The 21849-nt window shown below is 51.0% G+C and overlaps 1 protein-coding gene across 1 annotated transcript in view; it reads left to right on the top strand.

Annotated features, from left to right (window-relative positions):
• SMTN (smoothelin) overlaps window positions 1-21849 on the top strand; it is a 46033-nt gene that overhangs the window by 18385 nt on the left and 5799 nt on the right. The window contains exons 10-20 of the mRNA XM_087942604.1: window positions 581-1162; window positions 4049-4075; window positions 8828-8834; window positions 10637-10802; window positions 11246-11321; window positions 12303-12455; window positions 13843-13905; window positions 15065-15128; window positions 16500-16670; window positions 18266-18389; window positions 18487-18638. Of these exons, the coding sequence (XP_087798730.1) occupies window positions 581-1162; window positions 4049-4075; window positions 8828-8834; window positions 10637-10802; window positions 11246-11321; window positions 12303-12455; window positions 13843-13905; window positions 15065-15128; window positions 16500-16670; window positions 18266-18389; window positions 18487-18638 (1585 nt within the window). The remainder of the gene's footprint in view (window positions 1-580; window positions 1163-4048; window positions 4076-8827; window positions 8835-10636; window positions 10803-11245; window positions 11322-12302; window positions 12456-13842; window positions 13906-15064; window positions 15129-16499; window positions 16671-18265; window positions 18390-18486; window positions 18639-21849) is intronic.

The raw sequence follows: 21849 nt of genomic DNA, 5'->3' as shown, positions 1-21849 counted from the left end.
TCACAGACCCGCCTCTCTTCCCAGTTTCACCAGGGCTTCTCTGCTGGTTTCCAGCCTTTCTGGGCTAAACAGATCCCAGTCGGGGGGAGCAGGAGGGGCAGTGACAGAGGGGTCCCCATTATAAATGTGCCCGATATATTACGGAGTGAGGCAGCAATGGCCTGTTCTCCAAAGCCCACCCAGGGCGCTACAAAACTGACCATTGTCTCATTCCTTAACATATGGGGATTCCACCCCCCCCCCACAAGCCTCCCCTGCCCCCCAGTTGGGATCTGCCTGGCCCAGAAAGTCTGAAAACTTAGCAGAGAAGCCCTGGTGAGGTTGGGAAGAGCGGTTGGTTCTCTTTTTTCCCCCTTTTTTTGGAAAGAAGGCAGATTTTTCTGAATACCACTGGGAGGAACGCAAAGGACACTGCTGAGCGCTTTGCTTTCCTGGGGCGGAAACTCTTCCCCCCCAACCCCCAAGGCTGGCAGGGCTCCCAGATGCTTGAGATAAACCACTCTCTGTTCCCAGGTTGGTCCTCCACTGACATCTCCCTCCTCCCTTCCTCCCTCCTCCCTCCCTCCCTCCCTCCCTGCAGAGCCTTGCCGGGAGCAGCCCTTCCAAAGAGCCAGCTCCATCCGGGAGCGGGCTCGCCAGTTCATCTCGGACTCCGCAAACCCTCCAGCTGCACCCCAGAAGGGAGAGAAGGCTGGCAGAGGGCAGCATCTTCCACCTTCCCGGCACGCGGCCAACTCACCCTTGAGGGACCGTGGCGGCACTGCCATTCGGACGCTCCGGCCCAGCAGTGAAGCGCAGGACGCGGCCCGGACGGTCCCTTCTCACGCCAAGGCTGGGCCGGGCAGGCCCCCTTCGCAGGCTCCGTCCGTCCCTAAAGAGGCCGGCGGCCCCCAAGGGCGGTTCCAGGGCAGCCAATGGCAGGAGAGGAAGCTGGCCCCCGCCCGGTCCGGGGTTGAAAACTCCAAGGGTGCCCCCACAGGCTCAGAGGTGGTCCGTGGCCAGCAAAGCGGCTGTGCCCACGGCCCGGCAGGCTCCCTGGTCCGCCCTCCAGCTGCCCACCCTGACGACGAGATGAAGACCCTGCTGACCATTGAAATCAAGGACAGCCGGCATCAGCCTCTGCGGGGCCACCTGGCGGGACCCCCCGGGAACCAGCGAGCAGGTGAAGGGGGGCCCCCCTGGGTGGTTGGAGGGCGAGGGCGCCTTGGGTCCCGCATCTTTTCCCCCCTCTTTTGTGGCAAGGAAGGAGGGTGCCCCATGTTTCTCTCTCAGGGGTCCCTTGCAAAGGGGGTAAGTGGGTGGGAAATATCCCAGTCTGGATAGCTGTGGACTTTTCCAGGAAGGACAGAAAAGGGGATATAGGCAGGGAAAAGGGGGAGTGAAAAAAGAAAGAGAGAAAATTTGCCCTTCTGGTTTTTTAAGGGATGAAATCTCTGCAGAAGTAATCAAGAAGGGCTCCTTCCTTCCTTCTTCCCTCCCTCCTTCCTTCTTTTCCTTCCTTCCTTACCCCCTTCCTTTTCCTTCCTTCTTCCCTCCTTCCTTCTTTCCCTTCTTTCCATTCTTTCCTCCCTTCTTCCCTCCTCCTTCCTTCTTTTCCTTCCTTCCTCCCTCCTTCCTTCTTTTCCTTCCTTCGTTCCTTCCCTTCCCTTCCATCTTGTCTTCTTCCTTCCTTCTTCCCTTCTTCCCTTCCCTCCCTTCCAGGAAACAGGAATGTTAGGCTGGGGAGCAGCCGGCAATCACTCCCCCTCTGTGGATTTGGGGGCTGGAAGAGAGGGGGTCATGCAATGAGTTGCTTTTGAGGGGGAGGGGGGATAAAATTGACCTGCATGCTGAGGGCGTCTCTGTATACTCTACTTACCTCCTCACTGGTAGAAAGCAGCAAGAATATGTTAGATTGGAGATCCTGGCTTGCATGGAAGAGCCTGAGCAAACTTGGGGCAAAGCTGGATTTGACTTGCACTTGGGTGACCCTGACCCAGATAAGGCCAGCTGACCGGCAGCGCCCTTAGACAGGGACTGACCAGCTGCATCTGTCCTTATCTTACCAAGAAAGGCTACGCAGCAGCCATGCCCAGGTGGGGAGGTGTAGAACATCTGGTAAAACTTCAGCTTGGCAGCTGCTGCTCTTTCTTTCTTTCTTTCTTTCTTTCTTTCTTTCTTTCTTTCTTTCTCTTTCTTTCTTTCTTTCTTTCTTTTTCTTTCTTTTTCTTTTTCATTCTTTTCTTTCTTTCTTTTTCTCTTTCTTCTTTTTCTTTTTCTTTCTCTCTTTTCTCTTTCTCTTTTCTCTCTTTTCTTTCTTTCTTTCTTTTCTTTTTCTTTCTCTTTTTTTCTTTTTCTCTTTTTTTTTCTTTCTCTCTTCTTTTCTTTTTTCTTTCTCTTTTTCATTCTTTCTCTTTCTCTTTCTTTTTTCTCTCTCTTTTTCTCTTTCTTTTTTCTTTTTTCTTTCTTTCTCTTTCTTTTTCTTTCTCTCTTTCTCTCTTTTTCTTTCTCTTTTCTTTCTCTTCTTTTCTTTCTTTCTTTCTTTCTTTCTTTCTTTCTTTCTTTCTTTCTTTCTTTCTTTCTTTCTCTCTCTCTCTCTCTCTCTCTCTCTCTCTCTCTCTCTCTCTCTCTCTCTCTCTCCTTCCTTCTCCTCTATCTCTCTCTCTCTCTCTCCTTTCATTCCCTCGGCTGATTCCTTCTCCCTCTTCTTCTGCGCTTTGCAGATCAGGCTGATCCCAGCACGCCTGAAAGTTGGGCAGCCAGAGGCAGGCTTGCACTGCTCCAAGGGAGCCCACCCCCCCCCCACAACCCCCCCCACCCCGTCCTAGAGCAGTGACCAGTTGAAAAGTTAGCCACGAACTGCTTTCCTGTGTGAGAAAAGGTTCCCGAGGTTGGAAATTTTCCTATTTTGGGCGAAATCACTTCTGCACGCAAAGGGCCGGCTGATGTTTATCAACTTCACTGGATGGAAAGTTTTATTGGTGGTGGTGGTGGTGTGTGTGTGTGTGTGTATTTTAAATCCTGGCACCGGCTCCTTCTTTACCAGCTGAGGAAACCTATTTGTTGCCCACATAAGAGCTCTCCCTCCACAGTCCACAGCAGGCTAACATCTAGGTTTTACAAAAGGCTGTGGATGATGGTGCCTCACCCCTACGGACGCCGAGGAATGTCCCTGGTGGTTGTGTTGTGTTGTGTTGTGTTGTGCAGCTGCGTTGCACGCTCCAGAGCTTCCTCCTTCCATCCATATCGAATCCTGTTGGCTTCGCTTTGAAGACCGGTTTGTCGGCTGCAGCTTTGCGCTTTGCATGACCTGCCGACCCATCCTCCAGGCCCTGAACTACAGCCCCCATAATTCCCAGCCAAGCCTTGCTGCTCGGGAGACCCGAAGGGCATTGGCGGCGCCGGCTTAAAAAAACGCAGGATTCTGCTTGATGAAAGGTTGCTTGGAAAGGTGTAGACAGCTTCAACGAAGCACGTTGGCCTTAACAGCGGCGTTAGACCAGGATACGTAGGTCGCCCTTCGACTTAACGACCGTGACTTAAGCCCCAAATCTGTTGTTAAGCAAGACGGTTCTTCAGTGAGTTTTACCCCCCCCCCTCCCACCATTTCAAAACCTGCCTCGCCCCCAATTGTGACTCCCTGCGGCTGTTGACATTGTTAAATGAATCTAACTCCTTGTCGGAAGTTTGCCAAAAGTGACTAGGAAATTTGCAACCGTCATAGATAATGTGCCAAGTGGCCCAGCGTCCAAATTTGGGGTGAGCCCCCCCCCCCCAGAATGCTTCCTATTTAAGGGAGCCCCTTTTCCCTCCCGCTCGAGAGAGATTAAACCCCTTTGATCCTTCTTACAACTGGTCCAGAGAAACATTTCGGATTGATTTTATTTTTTTAGCTTCACGTCCCTCTCAAACCTCTTCTCCGATTTTTGCACATCTGTGTGCGTGCAAACTCTTGTGAAGCAGGAACTTGAGCAGCTACGGCCAAATCCTAGTTAACCTTTTTCTCTCGCAATAGCCTTTCTGGGACTCATCTCTCCCCCCTTTTTTTTTCCCCCCCCCAAACCCGCAGAGCTGACCTTGGGGCTGAGGAACTCCCGCTGCGAATCACCCCTCCAGCCATGGCGGCTCCAGCGGCAGCTTTGAGAAGGTGAGTCCGTCTCCTTTTGTCGGTTTTCGGTTCTGAAGGGAGGGGTGGGGGGGAGGAACACTTCGGTTCTGGATGGAGATATTTGTCTGGTGGTCCAAATTCTGCGTTGGCGCCGTAAAAGATCTGGCAAGCCAGTCTACTGGGGCGGTTTGTCCTTTTGGAAGCGATGTGGGGGCAGAACGGAGGGAGTTGGGTCTCCTCTTTAAGGCAGCTGTGTCTTTTTTTCAGGCTTTCGATAGTTAGAGTTGAGCGGCACGGTAGCCTAGAGGTGTAACTCTCGCCCCACAATCAGGAGGCTGTGAGTTCGATCCTAGGTAGCGGCAGATATCTCTCTCTCTCTGGGCACGATTTGCTGAACAAAAAAAACTCTGTACTGGAGACAGGAAAGGCATCCGGCCAGTAAATACTCAGCTCCATTCCGTTGGCCCAGACTTCACCCCACAAGGGATTACGGGGTTGTTAAAAGAGGATGATGATGATAGAATTACACTTACTTTATATTTGGGGGGATGACTTTGTGCCTCGGTTATTCAGCGACTCGAGCCTTCCATCCTTCCGGGATGTCGGTAAAAGGAGGACCCAGATTGTTCGGGTTTGCAAGAGGCCAACTCTATAAACTGCTTAGGGAGGGCCAGAAAGCACTGGAAAGTGGTCTATAAATCCTATTCCTATTGCTGAGTGAGTTTTGCTCCATTTTATGGCCTTTCTTGGCCACGGTTGTTAAGCGAGCCACCGCCGTTGTTGATTTAGTCGCACGGTATGTTAAAACGAACCTGGTTTCCCCGTTGACTTCGCTTGTCAGAAGCTCGGGATGCTGCAACCGTTGTTAAATACGAACCTGTTGCCAAGAGTCTGAAATGTTGATCGGACGCAACTGTGGGGACGCTGCAGCGGTTGTAAGTGTGAAAAATGGTCATGAGTGTGAGAAACGGTCGTAAATCTCCTTTTCAGGCCCCTAAACGAAATTTTTGGGACGACCTGTATGCTGCTTTGGCAAAATAAAATAAAAGTTTGGAATTTGAAAGAGAGGGTTGCAATTTTAGCCTGGCAATTGGAGACCCACCGGGGTGACGCTTCCAACCCCCTCACCCCCAATTCTTCTCTGGCTGCAGTGAGGGCAGGAGCTCCCCCCCCTCCCTCAGCCTCCCCCCTCCCCTCTTGGTGTCCAGGCCGATTAAGCTAAGCGCTGGCCTGCCTTGCCCCTCTTGAAGGGATGACGTTCGAAGGCAGCTCAGAAAATCCTTCCGGCCGCAAGGAAAAGGGGCGTTGTGTTGACCCAGCAGAAGCAGCCCCCTGGGAGAAGCCCCCTCCCCTGCCCAGGTGAGGAAGTAGCCCTTCGGCAGGCACTCCCGTGGAAGCAGTCAGGGTTGCGTGGTCCTGGATGCGAATCGGGATGGAGGGATGCACAACTGAAGAGGGCAGAAGCGAGGCGAAGCGGTTCCAGGCCGGGAATCCGATCTCCGCCGCTGAGCCCTGCATTATTCAGGCCGCCGGGGAGGACGGAGACTGGGAGCAGCCGCTCAGGTGAGGCAGGTTGTTCCTCCTCCTCCTTCCTCCCTCTCTGCTAGGACCTGCGAGGAATGCTCCCCTCCTCCCCCAGGTGTGTGTGAGTCCAGGGATTCCCCTCCCCTCTCGGCTGAAAGTATTTGGAAGGGAATAGGGGGGCTCAGCTCCCTCGTGGGATTTTTGCCTCGTGCCGCTAGGGGACGATGGCGTTCCGGTGGCCAAAGGGGGAATCACGTGACCTTGGGACACAGCAAGGGCCATAAATATGAACCAGTTGCCCAGCGGCTGAATTTTGATCGTGTGACCATTGGGGGTGCAGCAAAGGTCAAAAGGTCTCTCTCTTTTCTTTCTCTCTTTTCCTTCTTTTCCCTCTCTCTTGTTTCTCTCTTTTCCTTTCTCTTTTCTCTCTCTCTTTTCTCTCTCTCTTTTCCCTCTCTCTCTCTCTTTTTTCTCTTTTTTCTCTCTTTTCTCTCTCTTTCTGTCTCTCTCTTTTCCCACTTTCCCCTCTTTCTTTTTTCTCTTTTCTTTCTTTTTCTCTCTTTTTCTGTCTCTCTTTTCCCCCTCTCTCTTTCTTTTTTCTCTTTTCTCTTTTCTCCCTTTCTCTTTTCTCTCTCTTTTCTCTCTCTTTCTTTCCATCTCTCTCTTTTCCTTCTTCCCTCTTTTGTTTTTCTCTTTTCCTTCTCTCTCTTTCTCTCTCTCTCTCTTTCCCTCTCTCTCTTTCTCTCTCTCTCTCTTTTTCTCTCTCTTTTCTCTTTTTCTCTTCTCTCTTTTCCCCTTCTCTTTTCTCTCTTTCTCTCTCTTTTCCCTCTCTCTGGACAAGCCCAGCTCCTCCTCTCCCCTTTCCCTCCACCGCCCCCCCACCAGACCAGCCGAGTCGCTTGGCTCCTCTCCAGCCTTCTGTCCTTGTCCGTCAGGGGAAATGCCACCCAGGACAGGGCTTCTCCCCGACCAGAATAGCTGCCCACTGACATCAAGGCTCAGCCCACCCTCCTTGCCTTGTGACCCGTGGACCAAGTCAGGCAGCCGAGAAGTCCGGGGTCTGCTTTCTTTTGGGACGTCGGGCCTGCACCGCGAGGGAGCCTCTCCGCCACCCCTTTATTTCTTGTGTGTGTGTGTGTGTGTACCTCGGCTTGGCATCATGCCTGGGGTGCCCACCCCCGATATGGAAGAAAGGCAGGAGCCGTCCACGACCGACCCCGAGGAACCGGCTTTGCAAGAGACGCCTCGCCAGATACTGGAACAGCGAGTGGCCGAGGCCAAGCGCGTGGTGACCCTGCTGGTCTCCACCATCGGCCACCTGCGCCAGGAGGCCGCGACTCTGCGGGCTGAGCAGCAGCACCTCCGTCAGCACATGGAGAAGCTCCGGCAATTCCTGAAGCAGGAGAAAAAGCCCAGCCCGGCGTCGGAGGACACCGAGACGAACCAAGAGCTGGCAACCCACCGCCCGACCTCTGACGACGCTGCGAAGCCTTCGGAAACGCTTGAGTCCAGCAACAGCAAACCCGAGAGCCCCTCGGCTGCAGGGAGCAGCGAGTAGTGTGCCCACCCACCCACCCACCCACTTCTTGGAGCAGAAGGGCGCGGTCGTTTCCCTGTTTTTTTCCTCCTGGCACGAAGACGGAACACGGACGCTTCTCCCACCCCGGTCAGCACCTTAAAAACCCACCGTTCCGGGTCTGCTCCTCCGAAAACTCCCAAATCCCGGGACTCTTTTTTTTTTTGCGGGGTGGGGTGGGGGCAGAGAGATTCCTACCTCCCCAAAAGAAATTGAAATTAACTTTCAAACAAGGAGAGGACTGAAGCCCGGCACGTGGCGGAAAGCGACGCCGAAGAAACTCGGTGCCGGCAGAAGGCGCGTGGAAGTTTAGGCGGCTCCAGTAAAAAAAAAGAAAAAAATGCGTACTGCTTTATGATGTCGTATCGCTTTGTTGTGTTTAGGGAGGAGGGGGAGATTAAGGGGAGGGAGGGGGGAAAACATCCTGATTCTTGCAATCTGCGCAGCGGGGTCTCTCCTGCAGAGGGAACGGGGGCGCGTAGTGCAGCCTTGCAGGTGTCTCCTTACGGAGAAGAAAATATAGCATCCTATTAATAGAGGCTGGTGTGTTTCCCCCCCCCCCCCCCAAAGGAAAAGCCAGGCTGTTTTTCCTAGATGCAAAATGGCCAAAGGGGCTGGGGTGGCCGGGAGGGAGAGTGGCTGCGCCTAGAGGGGTTATTACTAAAACCTCCCAGAATTCCCAGGAAACTTTCACTCTGGCGAAACTAGGTGGGGGTGTTGGTGGGGGACGGCCAGGAAATAACGGGGATCTGATCTGCCTTCTGGAATCGAGCAGATTAAAGCGAATAGATCTAGTGATGGAATGCGAAAGGCCTGAGAGAGAGAGAGAGAGAGAGAGGGAGAGAGAGAGGGAAGGAGGAAGAGAGAGGGAGGAAGGAAGGGAGAGAGAGGGGAGGGAGGGAGAAGAGAGAGAGGGAGAGGAGGGGAGGAAGAGAGAGGGAGGGAGGGAGGGAGGAGAGAGGAGGAGAGAGGAGAGAGGGAGAGAGAGAGAGGGGGAGGGAGAGAGAGAGGGAGAGAGAGGAGGGAGAGAAGAAGAGGGGAGGGAGAGGAGAGGGGAGGGGAGAGGGGAGGAGAGAAAGAGAGGAGGGGAGGAGGGGGTGAGGAGGGAGAGGAGAGAGAGGGAGAGGGTGTGCAGAAGGATTTCCTGGGAGTGGGGGAGAAGAGAGCCCTGAATAAGATAGAATAACAGAGTCGGAAGGGAACCTGGAGGTCATCTATTCCAGCCCCCGGGCTCAGACACGAGGCCCCTCTCCCATTCCAGACAAATGGCCGTCCAGTCTCTCCTTAAAAGCCTCCCTTCCACTGAATGGTTGACCTGGGATGCCAGAATAACAGAGTCAGAAGGGACCTTGGAGGTCATCTAGTCCAACCTCCCAGGCTCGGCTGTCCAGTCTCTCTCTTTTCACCAGCTCTTGGAAAGAGTTGCTGCCATGGGCTCTTGGCCTGGCCTGCCTTCCCATCCCTCCGGCCAGCGGAGGAGCGAGTGGGATGGGGGCCTCCGGACACCTGACCCACCCCAGAATTTCGGCTTTGCTCTGCTCCGGCAGGCCCCCCCCCTCCGCTTTGGTCTTGGGTGCCTTTTAATTCCCATTTAGGGTTTATGACACCCCCTCCCCACCCTCGTTGCTGACCCTGACCAGCCCTTCGGTTTCTACCCCTCCTCCCATTCCGTGAATCGGAGCCTGCCTGCTTTTTCCCCCAGCTAGTAAGCACGGTCTTCCCTAATGCGGGACATCCCCGAAGATAGGTGGGATCTGGGAATCCTGATCCTCGGCCAGCATTAGGTCTGTTGTGGTCCAACACGCGGGTGGCTGGAGAGGTGAAGCGCAGGAGTCGGACCGTGGAAATGCAGAATTGGGGAAGGGACCTTGTAGGTCATCTAGTCCAACCCCCAACCCAAGCAGGACAAATGGCAGTCTAATCTCTTCTTGAAAGCCTCCAGGGATGAAGCTCCCACAACTTCCGAAGGCAACTTCTGTTCCATGGGTTGATTGTTCTCACTATCAGTTTCTCCTTATTTCCAGGTTGAATCTCTCCTGGATCAGTTTCCATCCACTATTCCTTGTCTGGCCTTTAGAAAATAGTTTGACCCCTTCCTCCTCTCTGGGGCAGCCCCTCAAATACTGGAAGCCTGCTATCCTGTCTCCCCTGGTCCTTCTCTTCCTTAGACTAGCCAGGCCCAGTTCCTGCAACCGTTCATTGCAGGTTTTAGCCTCCAGTCCCCATAATCATCCTGGTTGCTCTTCTCTGCACTTTTTCCAAAGTCTCAACCTCTTTTTTATAATGTGGGGACCAAAAACTGGATGCAGTACTCTAGGTGTGGCCTTACTAAGGCTTTATAGAGTAGGTATTAGTACCTCAATTGATCTCGATTGTATCCCTCTGTTAATGCAATTTAGGAGTGCATTAGTTTTTTTTTGGCAGAAAGACTTGAGAATATATCTTGCAGCCTTTGGAAAAAACGCGGAGAGGTGGGTTGGCCTTTTTGGAAGGAAAAGAGGGTGGGATATTTCTCCCAGGTTTTCAGGAAATAAGGAAGAAGCAGCTCTTGAGAACCCAAATGATCAAACAACAAAAGAGATTGTAAACTTGGCTGTGGGTTGTTTTTTCTTCTTCTGCCGAATGGATTGAAGGAGTCCCGAGAATAACTTTTTGGAAGCCCGCAAAGAGGTGTCTTTTTGGCCAGGGAATGCTGACCTATAATAAGCTGTGCCCTCATGCTGCCTGGTGTGGAAAACAGCGATGCCAGGCGTTGGAGGATATTCTGCCTTCTTTGCTTGGCACCTTTGGCTGAGGGTCTCCATGTCTGCAATGGCCCTCGTGGGTGTTTTTCCGACCTGGCTGGTGCCATGCCTTGCGTCCTGCCAGGATTCTGCCAACAGGGGAGTTGGCACAAACATTTGTTGCTTGGAGATGCCAAGCTTGCCCTGAGCCCCGTTCCCAAAGCCAGCTTTCCACTAAAGCCCTTTAATCTTCCTGGAAAAAAAAAACCCACCACGGGGTGCTTTGCATTGTATCAGAGTTTCCTGGAAATCCAACGCTGCTTGCCAAAACGCCCAAAGATTGTGCCAAGGATGGAATTTGTGGATTTGGCTTTCTTGAAAGTCTACGGAGATTCTCAGTCAATCCGGTTGTGATTGTCCCCAAAGGTGCTCCTTCCCTCCCTCCCTCCCTCCCTTCCTTCCTTCCTCCCATCCCAGTGGTTAGAATGCAGTATTGTAAGCTCACTCTGCCGACTGCCAGCAGTTCGATCCTGACCGGCTCAAGGTCGACTCAGCCTTCCATCCTCCCACAAAACGGGAAGACCCAGATTGTTTGGGGGCTGGAAGAGGCTGACTGTGAACCGCTTGGAGAGAGCTGCAACGCATTGCAAAGCGGCATATAACTCTTTTAAGTCCCGTTCCTATTTCACCCAGATGTCCCTCCAGGAGGCTGAGCGGCCGGTCCAGCCTCACCGTGCCGTCCTTGTCTTTTCAGGTGGATGCCGAGTTACCCACGCAGCCCAAGGTGGCCCCGCTGACCAGGACGGAGAAGGTGCAGGAAGAGCGAAAACCGAATCGTCTGAGCACCGAGGAGCTGAGCAAAATTGAAGAAGAAGACGTCTTGGATAAGATGGTAACAGTAGCAGCTGCCTAGCCTGCCTTTCCTCTTGTGGAAATCTGTACTCCCTACACCCCCATGCTGGTTAGACTGGCAGGCATCAGGGTTTGTGCGGGGAGATATTTGGAAGAGGAAATTAAGGGGTGGGGTGGGGGTATGGCTGTCTTGGGTGAGTCCTTCCAGTTTGCAGATAGTTGTTCTGACCCAGGCTTCCTAAGACCGTAATTAAGCACGTGCTTAGTCTAAACAACTCTCTTTTTATTTCAGCGCTGGGAATTATGTGCATTCCCAGCCTGTAACGAGTCCCAAACAGTCCCTCGAGATAAGCACCCACCTTTCTCTCCTTTGAATGGCCGCCAACAACTAAAGTGCCAAACGAACTGAGCTTATGTCGCTAAGCGAGAGATATTTCTTAAGTGAGCTTTGACCCAAAAGCTTTACGCCTCTTGTCTCCACAGCTGGACCAGACCAGAGACTTTGAGGAGCGACGGCTGATCCGGGCAGCCATGCGGGATCTGCGCCAGCGGAAGCGAGGTAACTTTGAACAGTCCCTAAATGGACCATTGTAAGTCGAGGACTTCCTGTCCTGGCTTTTGAACGATAAACACCGGCTGTTTTTGCTCAACGGCTGGTCCAAGAATTACGACAGACATTCCCCAAAGTAGGGGTCTCCAACCTTGGCCACTTTAAGGCTTGTGGACTCCAACTCTGGCTGAGGAACTCTGGGAGTTGAAGTCCACAAGTCTTAAATCTGCCACGGTTGGAGACCCCTGCCCCAGAGCTGCTTATGACCCACTTTACAACTTCTGATGGGCGTCTCCTTCCCTCCCCCAGGCCCAGAATCGTAGTTTGGGCCCTTAGCACGGCATGGCATGCCAGCTGGCACTGATACAGCTGTTTGCCACGCCCTGCAGCCTCGTGACTGCGATTTTGGGCAGTTTTCTTGTGAGTTTTGGGAGGCGTTTACTTCCGATTTCTGGCCAATGCCCTCACCCTCCCCGTTGACCAAAATGGGTTCGCTTCTAAAACAGCTTCTATCCCAGGGCAGGAACTCTGTTGCGTTCTACTGTATAGTGCCATATTCATGCAATATCAGGGGTTTTCAATTCAATGGCATAGAATGCGAAGGATGGGTGTTTGTGTGTTTATTTTCATGGCCACAATGTGCACTGAAGATGGCCTTTAATTTCCTTGTACAAGGTGCGAATGACACTAAAGTGAACAAAGCTAAAAAAGAAAAAGTTGAGTTAGCCAAGTGGGAGGAGGAGGAGGAGGAGGAGGAAGGGTCTCTTGAGCCCCTCTCTCCTCTTTCTTTGCCTGCCCTTGGAGATGAAAGGAGCCACTGTCCATCCCCCCCCAAATAAAGCTTGCCAGCCCATCCCAACGCCAAGCAGGCCACGGAGTAAGGCTGCCTGGCGCTCTTTGGAGTTGGGGGCCCCCAGAAGCCCCCCAAATGCCAAATAACCCCCACTTGCTGAACAATTTCTCCCCCCCCCACTCCCCCCCTTTTTGCAGACCAGCGAGAGAAGGAGCGGAACGAGCGGCTGCAAGAGGCCAAAGCGAAGGGGGGCTCCCACACCACCGAGACCACCTCCCAGCATAGCAGAACCTCAGCAGATGGCTCCGCCGTCAGCACGGTCACCAAAACCCAGCGCCTCGTGCAGTCCAGTAAGAAGGGGGCGGGGGCTTGTAGGGCAGGTTGGGGGGGGAGGGGGAGAAATAGCCTCACCCCAAGCAGGAGACCCTACGTCAGGGGTCTTCAAACTTTGACCGCTTTTAAGACTCGTGGACTTCCAACTCCCAGAATTCCTCCTGCAGTCATGTCAGCTCAGGAATTCTGGGAGTTAAAGACCACAAGTCTTAAACATGCCAAGTTTGAAGACCCTTGTGATAGATGATAGACAGATGCATACATAGATAGATGATATATAGCTATTAGATAGATAGATAGATAGATAGATAGATAGATAGATAGATAGATAGATAGATGATAGATAGATAGATAGATAGATAGATAGATAGATAGATAGATAGATAGATAGATAGATAGATAGACATAGATAGATAGATGATAGATAGCTATAGTAGATAGATAGATAGATAGATAGATAGATAGATAGATAGATAGATAGATAGATAGATAGAGATATATAGATAGATAGATATCTAGATAGAGAGATAGATAGATAGATAGATAGATAGATAGATAGATAGATAGATAGATAGATAGATAGATATACATAGATATACATAGATATATAGATATAGATATATAGATACATAGATACATACATAGATAGATGATAGATATCTATGAGATAGATAGATAGATAGATAGATAGATAGATAGATAGATAGATAGATAGATAGATAGATAGATAGATAATAGATAGATAGATTGATAGGTAAATAGGTAGGTAGGTACGGAGAGAGAGAGATGATAGGTGATAGGTGATAGATCAGGGGTCTTCAAACTTGGCAAGTTTAAGACTTGTGGACTTCAACTCCCAGAATTCGTGAGCTAACAGGACTGGAGGAGGAATTCTGGGAGTTGAAGCCCACAAGTCTTAAACTTGTCAAGTTTGAAAGCCCTTGTGATAGATGATAGATAGATGCATACATAGATAGGTAGGTAGGTAGGTACGGAGAGAGAGAGATGATAGATTGATAGGTGATAGATCAGGGGTCTTCAAACTTGGCAAGTTTAAGACTTGTGGACTTCCAACTCCCAGAATTCCTCCTCCAGTCAGGTTAGCTCAGGAATTCTGGGAGTTGACATCCACAAGTCCTAAACTTGGCCAAGTTTGAAGAGCCCCTTGCGCCTCTGTCATTTCTGACCAATGGCTGTCGGTCAGTCTCTTCTGCTGGTAGTCAGGGGGAGAATTTTTTCCCTTATTTTTCCTCCACAAAAACTAAGCCCAATCACATAGTTTCATAGCAAAGCCTGGGTATCCAGCTAGTATTATAATAATAATAATAATAGTAACAACAACAACAACCCTGGCTGGCATAACGAATCCTGTCTCCTCTTCCCTACTTGATATTTTTATTCCAGAAGATGGCAACAAAGCATCCCGCACCGTCACAATGGAGGCAAGCTACACAAAGAGATCAGAAAGTAAGTTTTCCTCCTTCTCTTTTGATTTCTTTCAAGAGAGGCTCTGAGTGTGTGTGTGTGTGTATGTGTGTGTGTAACCCAACCCGATTAAATAAACCTGGTTAATCTAGCTGCAGGCGTGTCAAGGTGAGTGGAGTTAGAGCAGTGTTTCTCAAAGTTGGCCACGGGTGGACGTTGACCCCCAGAATTCCCCAGCTGGCATGGAAGTTCACGTCCGCACATCCTAAGCCACATTGGCTGGGGGATTCTGGGAATTGACGTTGATCCCTCTTAAAGTCACCACGGTTGAGAAACATTGGCTTAGACAACCAATTTTGAGTAGAGTAGGATAGGATAGGATAGGATAGGATAGGATAGAATAGAATAGAATAGAATAGAATAGAATAGAATAGAATAGAATAGAATAGAATAGAATAGAATAGAATAGAATGAGAAAGGATAGAATAGAAGATAGAATAGAATAGAATAGAATAGAACAGAATAGAATAGAATAGAATAGAATAGAATAGAATAGAATAGAATAGAATAGAATGAGAAAGGATAGAATAGAAGAGAATAGAAGATAGAATAGAATAGAATAGAATAGAATAGAATAGAATAGAATAGAATAGAATGAGAAAGGATAGAATAGAAGATAGAATAGAATAGAAAGAATAGAATAGAATAGAATAGAATAGAATAGAATAGAATAGAATAGAATAGAATAGAATTCTTTATTGGCCAAGCGTGATTGGACACACAAGGAATTTGTCTTTGGTGCAAATGCTCTCAGTGTACATAAGAAAAAAAGATACATCCATCAAGAATCTTAAGATACAACGCTTAGTGACAGTCATAGGTTACTAATAAGCAATCAAAACATACTAGGAAACAAGTAAAACAATATAAATGTTAAAGGTACAAGCAACACGGTTATAGTCGTAAGTAAACAAGGGGCTGCATTTTCAACCCTTAGGATTGAAATTCCTCTCTGCAGAATTTGATTTTTCACCCAAAATATGCCAGGGCTGATTTGAGGGAAGGGTCCTTGGGAGGGGAGAGGGGCCGGTGAACCCAAAGGAGCCCTGTTCCTGGTTTGGGGAAAAGTTCACTTCGAGGGGTGCTTCCAATGAACCAGAGGTCATTTCCTCCTCTTTCTCTCCTCCTGCCCTGTTTCCAGAAGACGGCAACACCTTTCTCCAGACCAAGTCCTACAGCTCGTCGTCTTCCAAGAAAGTGGGCAGGTAAGACCCCCCCCTCCCTGAGTTTTCTGAGTCATGCAATGCTGACACTCTGGGGTGCAGCCAAATCCCAGGCGGACTCGCCCAGGAGGCTGATCTTACGTTAGGAAGTACTCAGAGAACGCAGGAAGAAAAGGAGGCCTGGTGTGTGTGTGTGTGTGTGTGAATGCACAGGTGAGGGGAAGCAGAATTTGTAGCCCCCACCCCACCCAAAGGGACCCAAAACAGTCAAGGGTTCCCCCCCCAAAAAATGAACCTGGAGGGCCGGTAACTTATCTCCCTTGGTAAAATGGAGTGAGGCCCGGGGCTGAACTGAGCTCCTTCCACCGTATGCCTCCCCCCCCTCCCCCAGGTGTTATTTATATCCTGCTTTTAAACAAGACTTCTCCAAGCAGCTGACACCAACCCTGAAAATACGCAGAGAAGAAAACCGGGCTAAAAATAACTCGAATCAAAACAAAACACGAAAGGCAAGAAGGGGCCACTCTTACCCATCATCCACCCTCCAGCCCTGCGGTTGGCAAGCAGTGCACCCTTGCCCAAAAGCACCGAGCTTTCAGAGCCCCCTCCTCCAGATCTCGAATTCTCTGAATTTGGCTCCCAACATGCTTTCCTCCCTCCCTCCTCCCTCCCTCCCTCCCTCTCCTCTCTCTCTCTCTCTCTCTCTCTCTCTCTCTCTCTCTCTCTCTCTCTCTCTCTCTCTCTCTCTGTCTCTCTCTCTCGTTTATTTTTTCCTTCTCCTCCTTCCCCTCCAAGTTTATAATAAAAAAAGCAAGAGACCCTGGGAATGCAGGATGCAGGGAGCACTTCTGCCTTTCTCTCTCCTTGGAAACTCTACAGTTCTGGTTTCGAGCCCCGGAACATTAATATCTGCTTGCCAGGGTTAAAAAGTATTTTTTTTTTCTTTTCAGTTTAAAAAGTAAGAAGCAGAAAATGGCCTGCCTGCAAAAACCCCCAGGAAATTTAAATGTAATATGCCTTTTAAAAGTCTGTTATGTGAACACAGCTCAGGTGGTACTGATAGTCTTACAGAAGTTAACAAACGGCACTGAAAAAAGCCGACTTATTACCATTTTTCCACACTTATGGCTGTTTGCAGCATCCCCAAGGTCATGTGATTTACCTTTGGGTGCTTGCCAACTGATTCACATTTATGACGGTCATAGGGGAGGGTGTGTTTGTAGGTTTTCTGTTCAGAATGGGCTGTTTTCCAACCTGATTGGACTTCCAAACTTTGCACAGATCCCTTGGGGAAAAAAAGGGGTGGAGGGGACAGACAACGGATGCTATTTAATTGAATTAATAAATAACCCTCCAAGTACTTGGAGCTGAATTTGTCATTTTTGTCCTCTTTCTTCCACCCCCTTGGTGCAGCATCTTCGAAAGGGAGGATCCAAGCCCCAGGTCTGGGAGCAGTCTAGCTGATTTGGAGCGGCGCCAAGCCGAGAGGAAGAAGGAGATCATGAAGGCCCAGGCCATGCCCAAGATGTCCGCCTCGCAGGCGCGCAAGGCCATGATCGAGAAGCTGGAGAAGGAGGGCGGGAGGTGAGGAGCTGGGCTCAAGGGGGAAGAAATGAGACAACTCACCACGGCCAAGTTCCCATGGCCAAGTTCCCAAGGCCAACACATCATGGCCAACTTCCCACGGCCAACTCAACATGACCAAGTTCCCATGGCCAACTCCCCATGGCCAGCTCCCCATTGGCCAACTCACCTTGGTCAACTCCCCATAGCCAACTCCCCGTGGCCAACTTCCCACGGCCAACTCAACATGACCAAGTTCCCATGGCCAACTCACCATGGCCAATTCATCATGGCCAGCTCCCCATTGGCCAACTCACCTTGGTCAACTCCCCATAGCCAACTCCCCAACATGGCCAACTCAACATGGCCAACTTCCCATGGGCAACTTACTGTGGGACAACTTGCTGCCAACTTACACTAATATCAAAGAAATGGTGGAATAAAATAATTAAGGATCAAAATCATTCAGAATGCAAAAGGGGAGACGAAATGTGAATGACAGTCAATCAATCAATCGATCAGAAGAGAGCTGGAAGGGACCTTGGAGGTCATCCACTTTTTAACCCTGCTTCTGTTTTAATCCCCCTCCGCCCCCAACCCCAGTGAAGGAGCCCCACTGAGATTTGCTCATTTTGCTCCCTGGATTAGCTAGTAAATTATAACAGGTTGGGGTGGGGGGGGGGAGGAGGCTGGAGATTGGAGTGTTTCCCCTTTCCCCCCACCCTTCCCAAAGGATTCCTGCTCCCCATTCCCAGCCTAAGCCTTTCCGGAAGGAAACAGACAAGAGGCTGGCAAGCTTGGCTCCTTCAGCTGACATCTTGGCGGCTTCCTGGAGGGACGCTCTTCCTGTGGGCTGCAGAACTCTCTGATTTGCAAGGGCCTTTCCATGGCTGGGTTCCCAGGGCGAGATGCTCCCCAAGGGAGGCCTTTGGCTTTCGGAATCCAGCTGGTGCTGCTTCGTTTTGTTCTAAATATAGCGAGTTGCTCTGCCTTCCCTTCCCTTCTTTTTCCTTCCCTTCCTTTTCCTTCCTTTTCTTTCCCTTCCCTTCCCTTTTTTCTCTTTCCTTCCCTTTCTTTCCCTTTCCTTTCCTTCTTTTCCCTTCCCTTTCTTTTCGTTCCCTTTATTTCCTTTCTTTTCTTCCCTTCCTTTCCTTTCCTTCCCTTTCCCTTTCCTTTCCTTCTTTTCCCTTCCCTTTCTTTTCGTTCCCTTTATTTCCTTTCTTTTCTTCCCTTCCTTTCCTTTCCTTCCCTTTCCTTTCCTTCTTTTCCCTTCCCTTTCTTTTCGTTCCCTTTATTTCCCTTTCTTTTCTTCCCTTCCTTCCCTTTCCTTCCTTTCCTTGCCTTTCTTCTTTTCCTTCCCTTTCTTTTCCTTCCCTTCTCTTGCCTTTCCTGTCCTCTCCTTCTTTCTCTCCTCCCTCACTGCTTCCTTCCTTCCTTCTCTCATTCCTTCCTCCCTCCTTCCTTCCTTCCCTCCCTCCCGAGTGACACTTTGGGGCCACCAACACTCTGGTCGACCTCCAAGGAAAACTTCGGAGAGCGCTCGTTTTGGGAGGTGCCTGTGCCGGCCGGCCTGGCCCCCAAACAGCTACGAGACGCCTGCTTTGTCTTCTCTGCAGCCCCGCCAGCCCCGCGATGGCCCGGGTGGCCATCCAGCGCTCCTCCAGCTTTGGGGTCCCCAACGCCAACACCATCAAGCAGATGCTCCTGGACTGGTGCCGTGCCAAGACACGGGGCTACGAGGTGAGCGCCTGCCCGTCTCCCGCGGCCTCCCTGGGCCCGGTTCCTCTCGTTCTTGACCGCCCTGATTTCTCTCTCTCTCTCCCCCTCCCCCGGGCAGCACGTGGACATCCAGAACTTCTCCTCCAGCTGGAGTGACGGCATGGCCTTCTGCGCCCTCGTCCACAACTTCTTCCCCGAGGCCTTTGACTACACGCAACTCTCGCCCCAGGACCGGAGGCACAACTTTGAGATGGCCTTCTCCGCAGCTGAGTAGGTATCCCCCTGCGGGGCAGGGCCTTTTCTGGTCAGCTTGGCTGGCTCCCAAAAGAGCTCCTGACCCCCCTACCTAGCCCACCCCAATAGCAATAGCCCTTGGACTTATATCCCGCTTCGCAGTGCTTTCCAGCCCTCTCTAAGCGGTTTACAGAGTCGGCCTCTCGCAAACCCCAACCATCTGGGTCCTCATTTTGACGGAAGGATGGAAGGGTGAGTCAACCTTGAGCTGGTCAGGATCGAACTGCTGCCAGTTGGCAGAATTAGCCCATAAATACTGCATTCTAACTAATGGGAAGGGAGGAAAGAAGGAAAGAAGGAAGGAAGGGGGAAGGAAGGCAATAGCTCTTAGACTTAAATATTGCTTCACAGTGCGTTCCAGCCCTCTCTTTAAGCTGTTTACAGAGTTAATCTCTTGCCCCCCCAACAATCTGGGTCCTAATTTTACGGAAGGATGGAAGGCTGAAACAACCTTCAGCAGGTCAGGATCGAACTGCTGGCAGTCGGTGGAATTAGCCTGCAATACTGTATTCTAACCACCAGGAGGGAAGGGACAGAGGGAAGGCAATAAGCACTTTGACTTATATACCGCTTCAGGGTGTTTTCCAGCCCTCTCTAAGCGGTTTACAGAGTCAGCCTCTTGCCCCAAACAATTGGGGTCTTCTCATTTTACCCACCTCGGAAGGACGGAAGGACGAGTGGTAGAAAGTCACCCAGGTAATTCTCCCCAGAGCTACGGTCCCTTCCTTTCATGGCCAGCAGATGGCAGCACTGAGCTGACCTCGGAGGATTCTGAGAGGGCTAAGCAGGTCAGGGGCCGATGGGTATTCGGAATGGGAGACCACAAGGCTGGGTTATTGGAAAAACATCTCAGAAGACGGCAGTGTCCATCAGATCTCCCAGAACTGCTCTGGACTCCTGACCCAAAGAAGCCCAGCCTGAGATTCCCAGCCCTCTAGGGCAGCCCCCCTCAAACTTTTTGGGTACCAGGGATCGGTTCCGTGGGGAGAGGTTTTTTCGTGGACCGGAGGGAACGTGGTTTCGCCTCCTGCCTGCCTCCCACGGATGGGGCTTCCCTGGTTTACACGGCCCAGTTTCTGGCATGCCATGACCCACTGCCCATCCACAGACCAGGGGTCGGGGGGGGGGCTTCTCTAGGGCACCCCAGAGCTTCCTGGCACCTTGCAAAATAAGATGGTGAACCCCAACAGGTTGGTGCAAGGCTGGGCAGCATGTCCAGCAGCCCAGAAAGATGGAAAAAAGAGGGGAAGAAGATGACGTCGCGGCGAGACGACGGGCAATTCGGGGGCTCCCGAAAAGCCGTCGATATCCTGGCAGCTGGGCAGTCCAATTGGACTTAAATCGTCCCGTAGAGACAATAAACAAGGAAAGCACACTCCATGGATCCCAGGGACATCGCAAAGTCCCCGGTTGATTCGTGAGGGTAGAAATTTGAGGCAGCTTGATCAAAGGGACTCTGCCACGGCAGCCATTTTGAGAGCACACACAACTCAACTCGCCAAGGGTCCAGAGCTGCCCGCCAGGCCAAAAAATGGGTGGTGGGGATCCAGTTAGGAAAGACACAGGAATGTGATCCGGTTGGGGGAACGAAAAGAGAGCTGTCATTCCCCCCTTTTCCCCACACCCCCACCCCACTGCAAGTTTTTGGGAGTTGTGCTTGGTTAGCAGGGGGTCAGAATTGGTATCTGTAGTTTTCTGAAACTCCCCTAATTCAAGATTTCTGGACATCAGAAAAGCAGACACCCTCCCTCCTTTTACAGAAGAGTTCTCAACTTACGCCACAACCGGAATTTCAGCCGCTAAGCGATGCAGTCCTTAAATGAGTCATCCCGCGACCGAACCCAATTTTGCAATTTTTTTGTTTTTTAACCATAAGTTAACTATTCACCGCAACAGTTAAGCAAATCCAGGCTTCCTCCACTGAAATTTTTTCTTTGTACGAAGCCAGCTGGGAAGGTTGCAAATTGCAATAACCTTGTGAGCGTTAACAGGTTGCAAATTGCAATCACAAAATGGTAACCACAAGACACCGCAATTGTCGTAGATGTGAGACAGTGGACACGCGCCTGAATTGTAGTCGGTGCGGTTCCAGGCCTGGTGCGACGGTTACAAAACTTTGAGGATGGGTTTCAACTCCCTTTTTCCCCAAAGCCATTGCCATTTTAAGCCACGGTTTAAGTGAAGGGTCGTAAGCCAAGCAGAATGGTGGCTTGTTTCCTCTTGTTTGGCTACTTGTGGGAAAGACAACCTAGAGCCCTGACCCCGGGCTTCTGAGATTTCAGCCCTTAACTATACAGGTAATCCTTGACTTAACAACCACAGTTGAGCTCAAAAATGTATATCTTGCCAAGCGAGACATTGGAGTCTTGCCCCGTTCTACAGCATTTCTTGCCACCCGTTGTTAAGTGAATCGTTGCATTTGTGAAGCTAGCAACCCGATGACTTGGCTTCCTACCCAGGACGTTGGATCTAGGCAGTTTCCCTGCCCTCCTGCAGTTGCCACTCCTGCAGCCAGGAGCCTCCCTGGGGTGAAGATGGCACAATTTCGGGCATTTTGCCTTAGGGCACCTACTTTCCTCTGCCCTGGGTGGTTTTTTCCCCTCCGTGAAATGGGGCTCCTGTGAAAGTTCCTGAAGGACGACAGGTGGGGGGAGCCGAGGGGGGGCGCATCGCTGCCTGGAGCTGAGCATGGGGTGGCAGTGGAGGAAGGCGGGCATCATTGTCCAAGGGCGAAAAGCAGCTGCAACCCCTGTCTAAGATTGGCATCACGGGCTGGGCTCCCATTGCAGCTTTGGGCGGGGGGACCTAGAGCGTGTTTGACCTGTGGAGCAGCTGGCACGGCGGGGGCTTCTCTGGCTTTCTGGGGCAGGGGGATTTTGCTCCCACAGAGAAAGGCAGGATGGGGAAACCTTCCTTTTTCTTTTCTTTTGCCTTTCTCTTTTTTTGCTGTTTTCTGCCTGTCTCTTCCGGTGCTTCCTCTCCCAAGGCCTTTCTCAAACTTCCTGCCAGCAGCCCTGTGGAAAATGGCGCTTACAGAACCAATCTGGGACTCTGTGTGTGTGTGTTTGTGTTTTGTGTGTGTGTGTGTGCGTGCGTGTGTGTGTGGATCCTGACTCTCCTCTCTTCAGCTCTCCCTCTCTGCTGCCTGTGGCTCCTGATCCATTCGGGTTTGGGTGAAATCAGGCGA

This window comes from Notechis scutatus, chromosome 13, assembly GCF_049901735.1.
Source record: "Notechis scutatus isolate UNSWTSFEM ecotype Mainland chromosome 13, rNotScu1.2, whole genome shotgun sequence".
NCBI lineage: Eukaryota > Metazoa > Chordata > Lepidosauria > Squamata > Elapidae > Notechis > Notechis scutatus.
The sequence above is the reverse complement of the archived record's forward strand: the minus strand, read 5'-3'. Positions and strand labels throughout refer to the sequence as shown.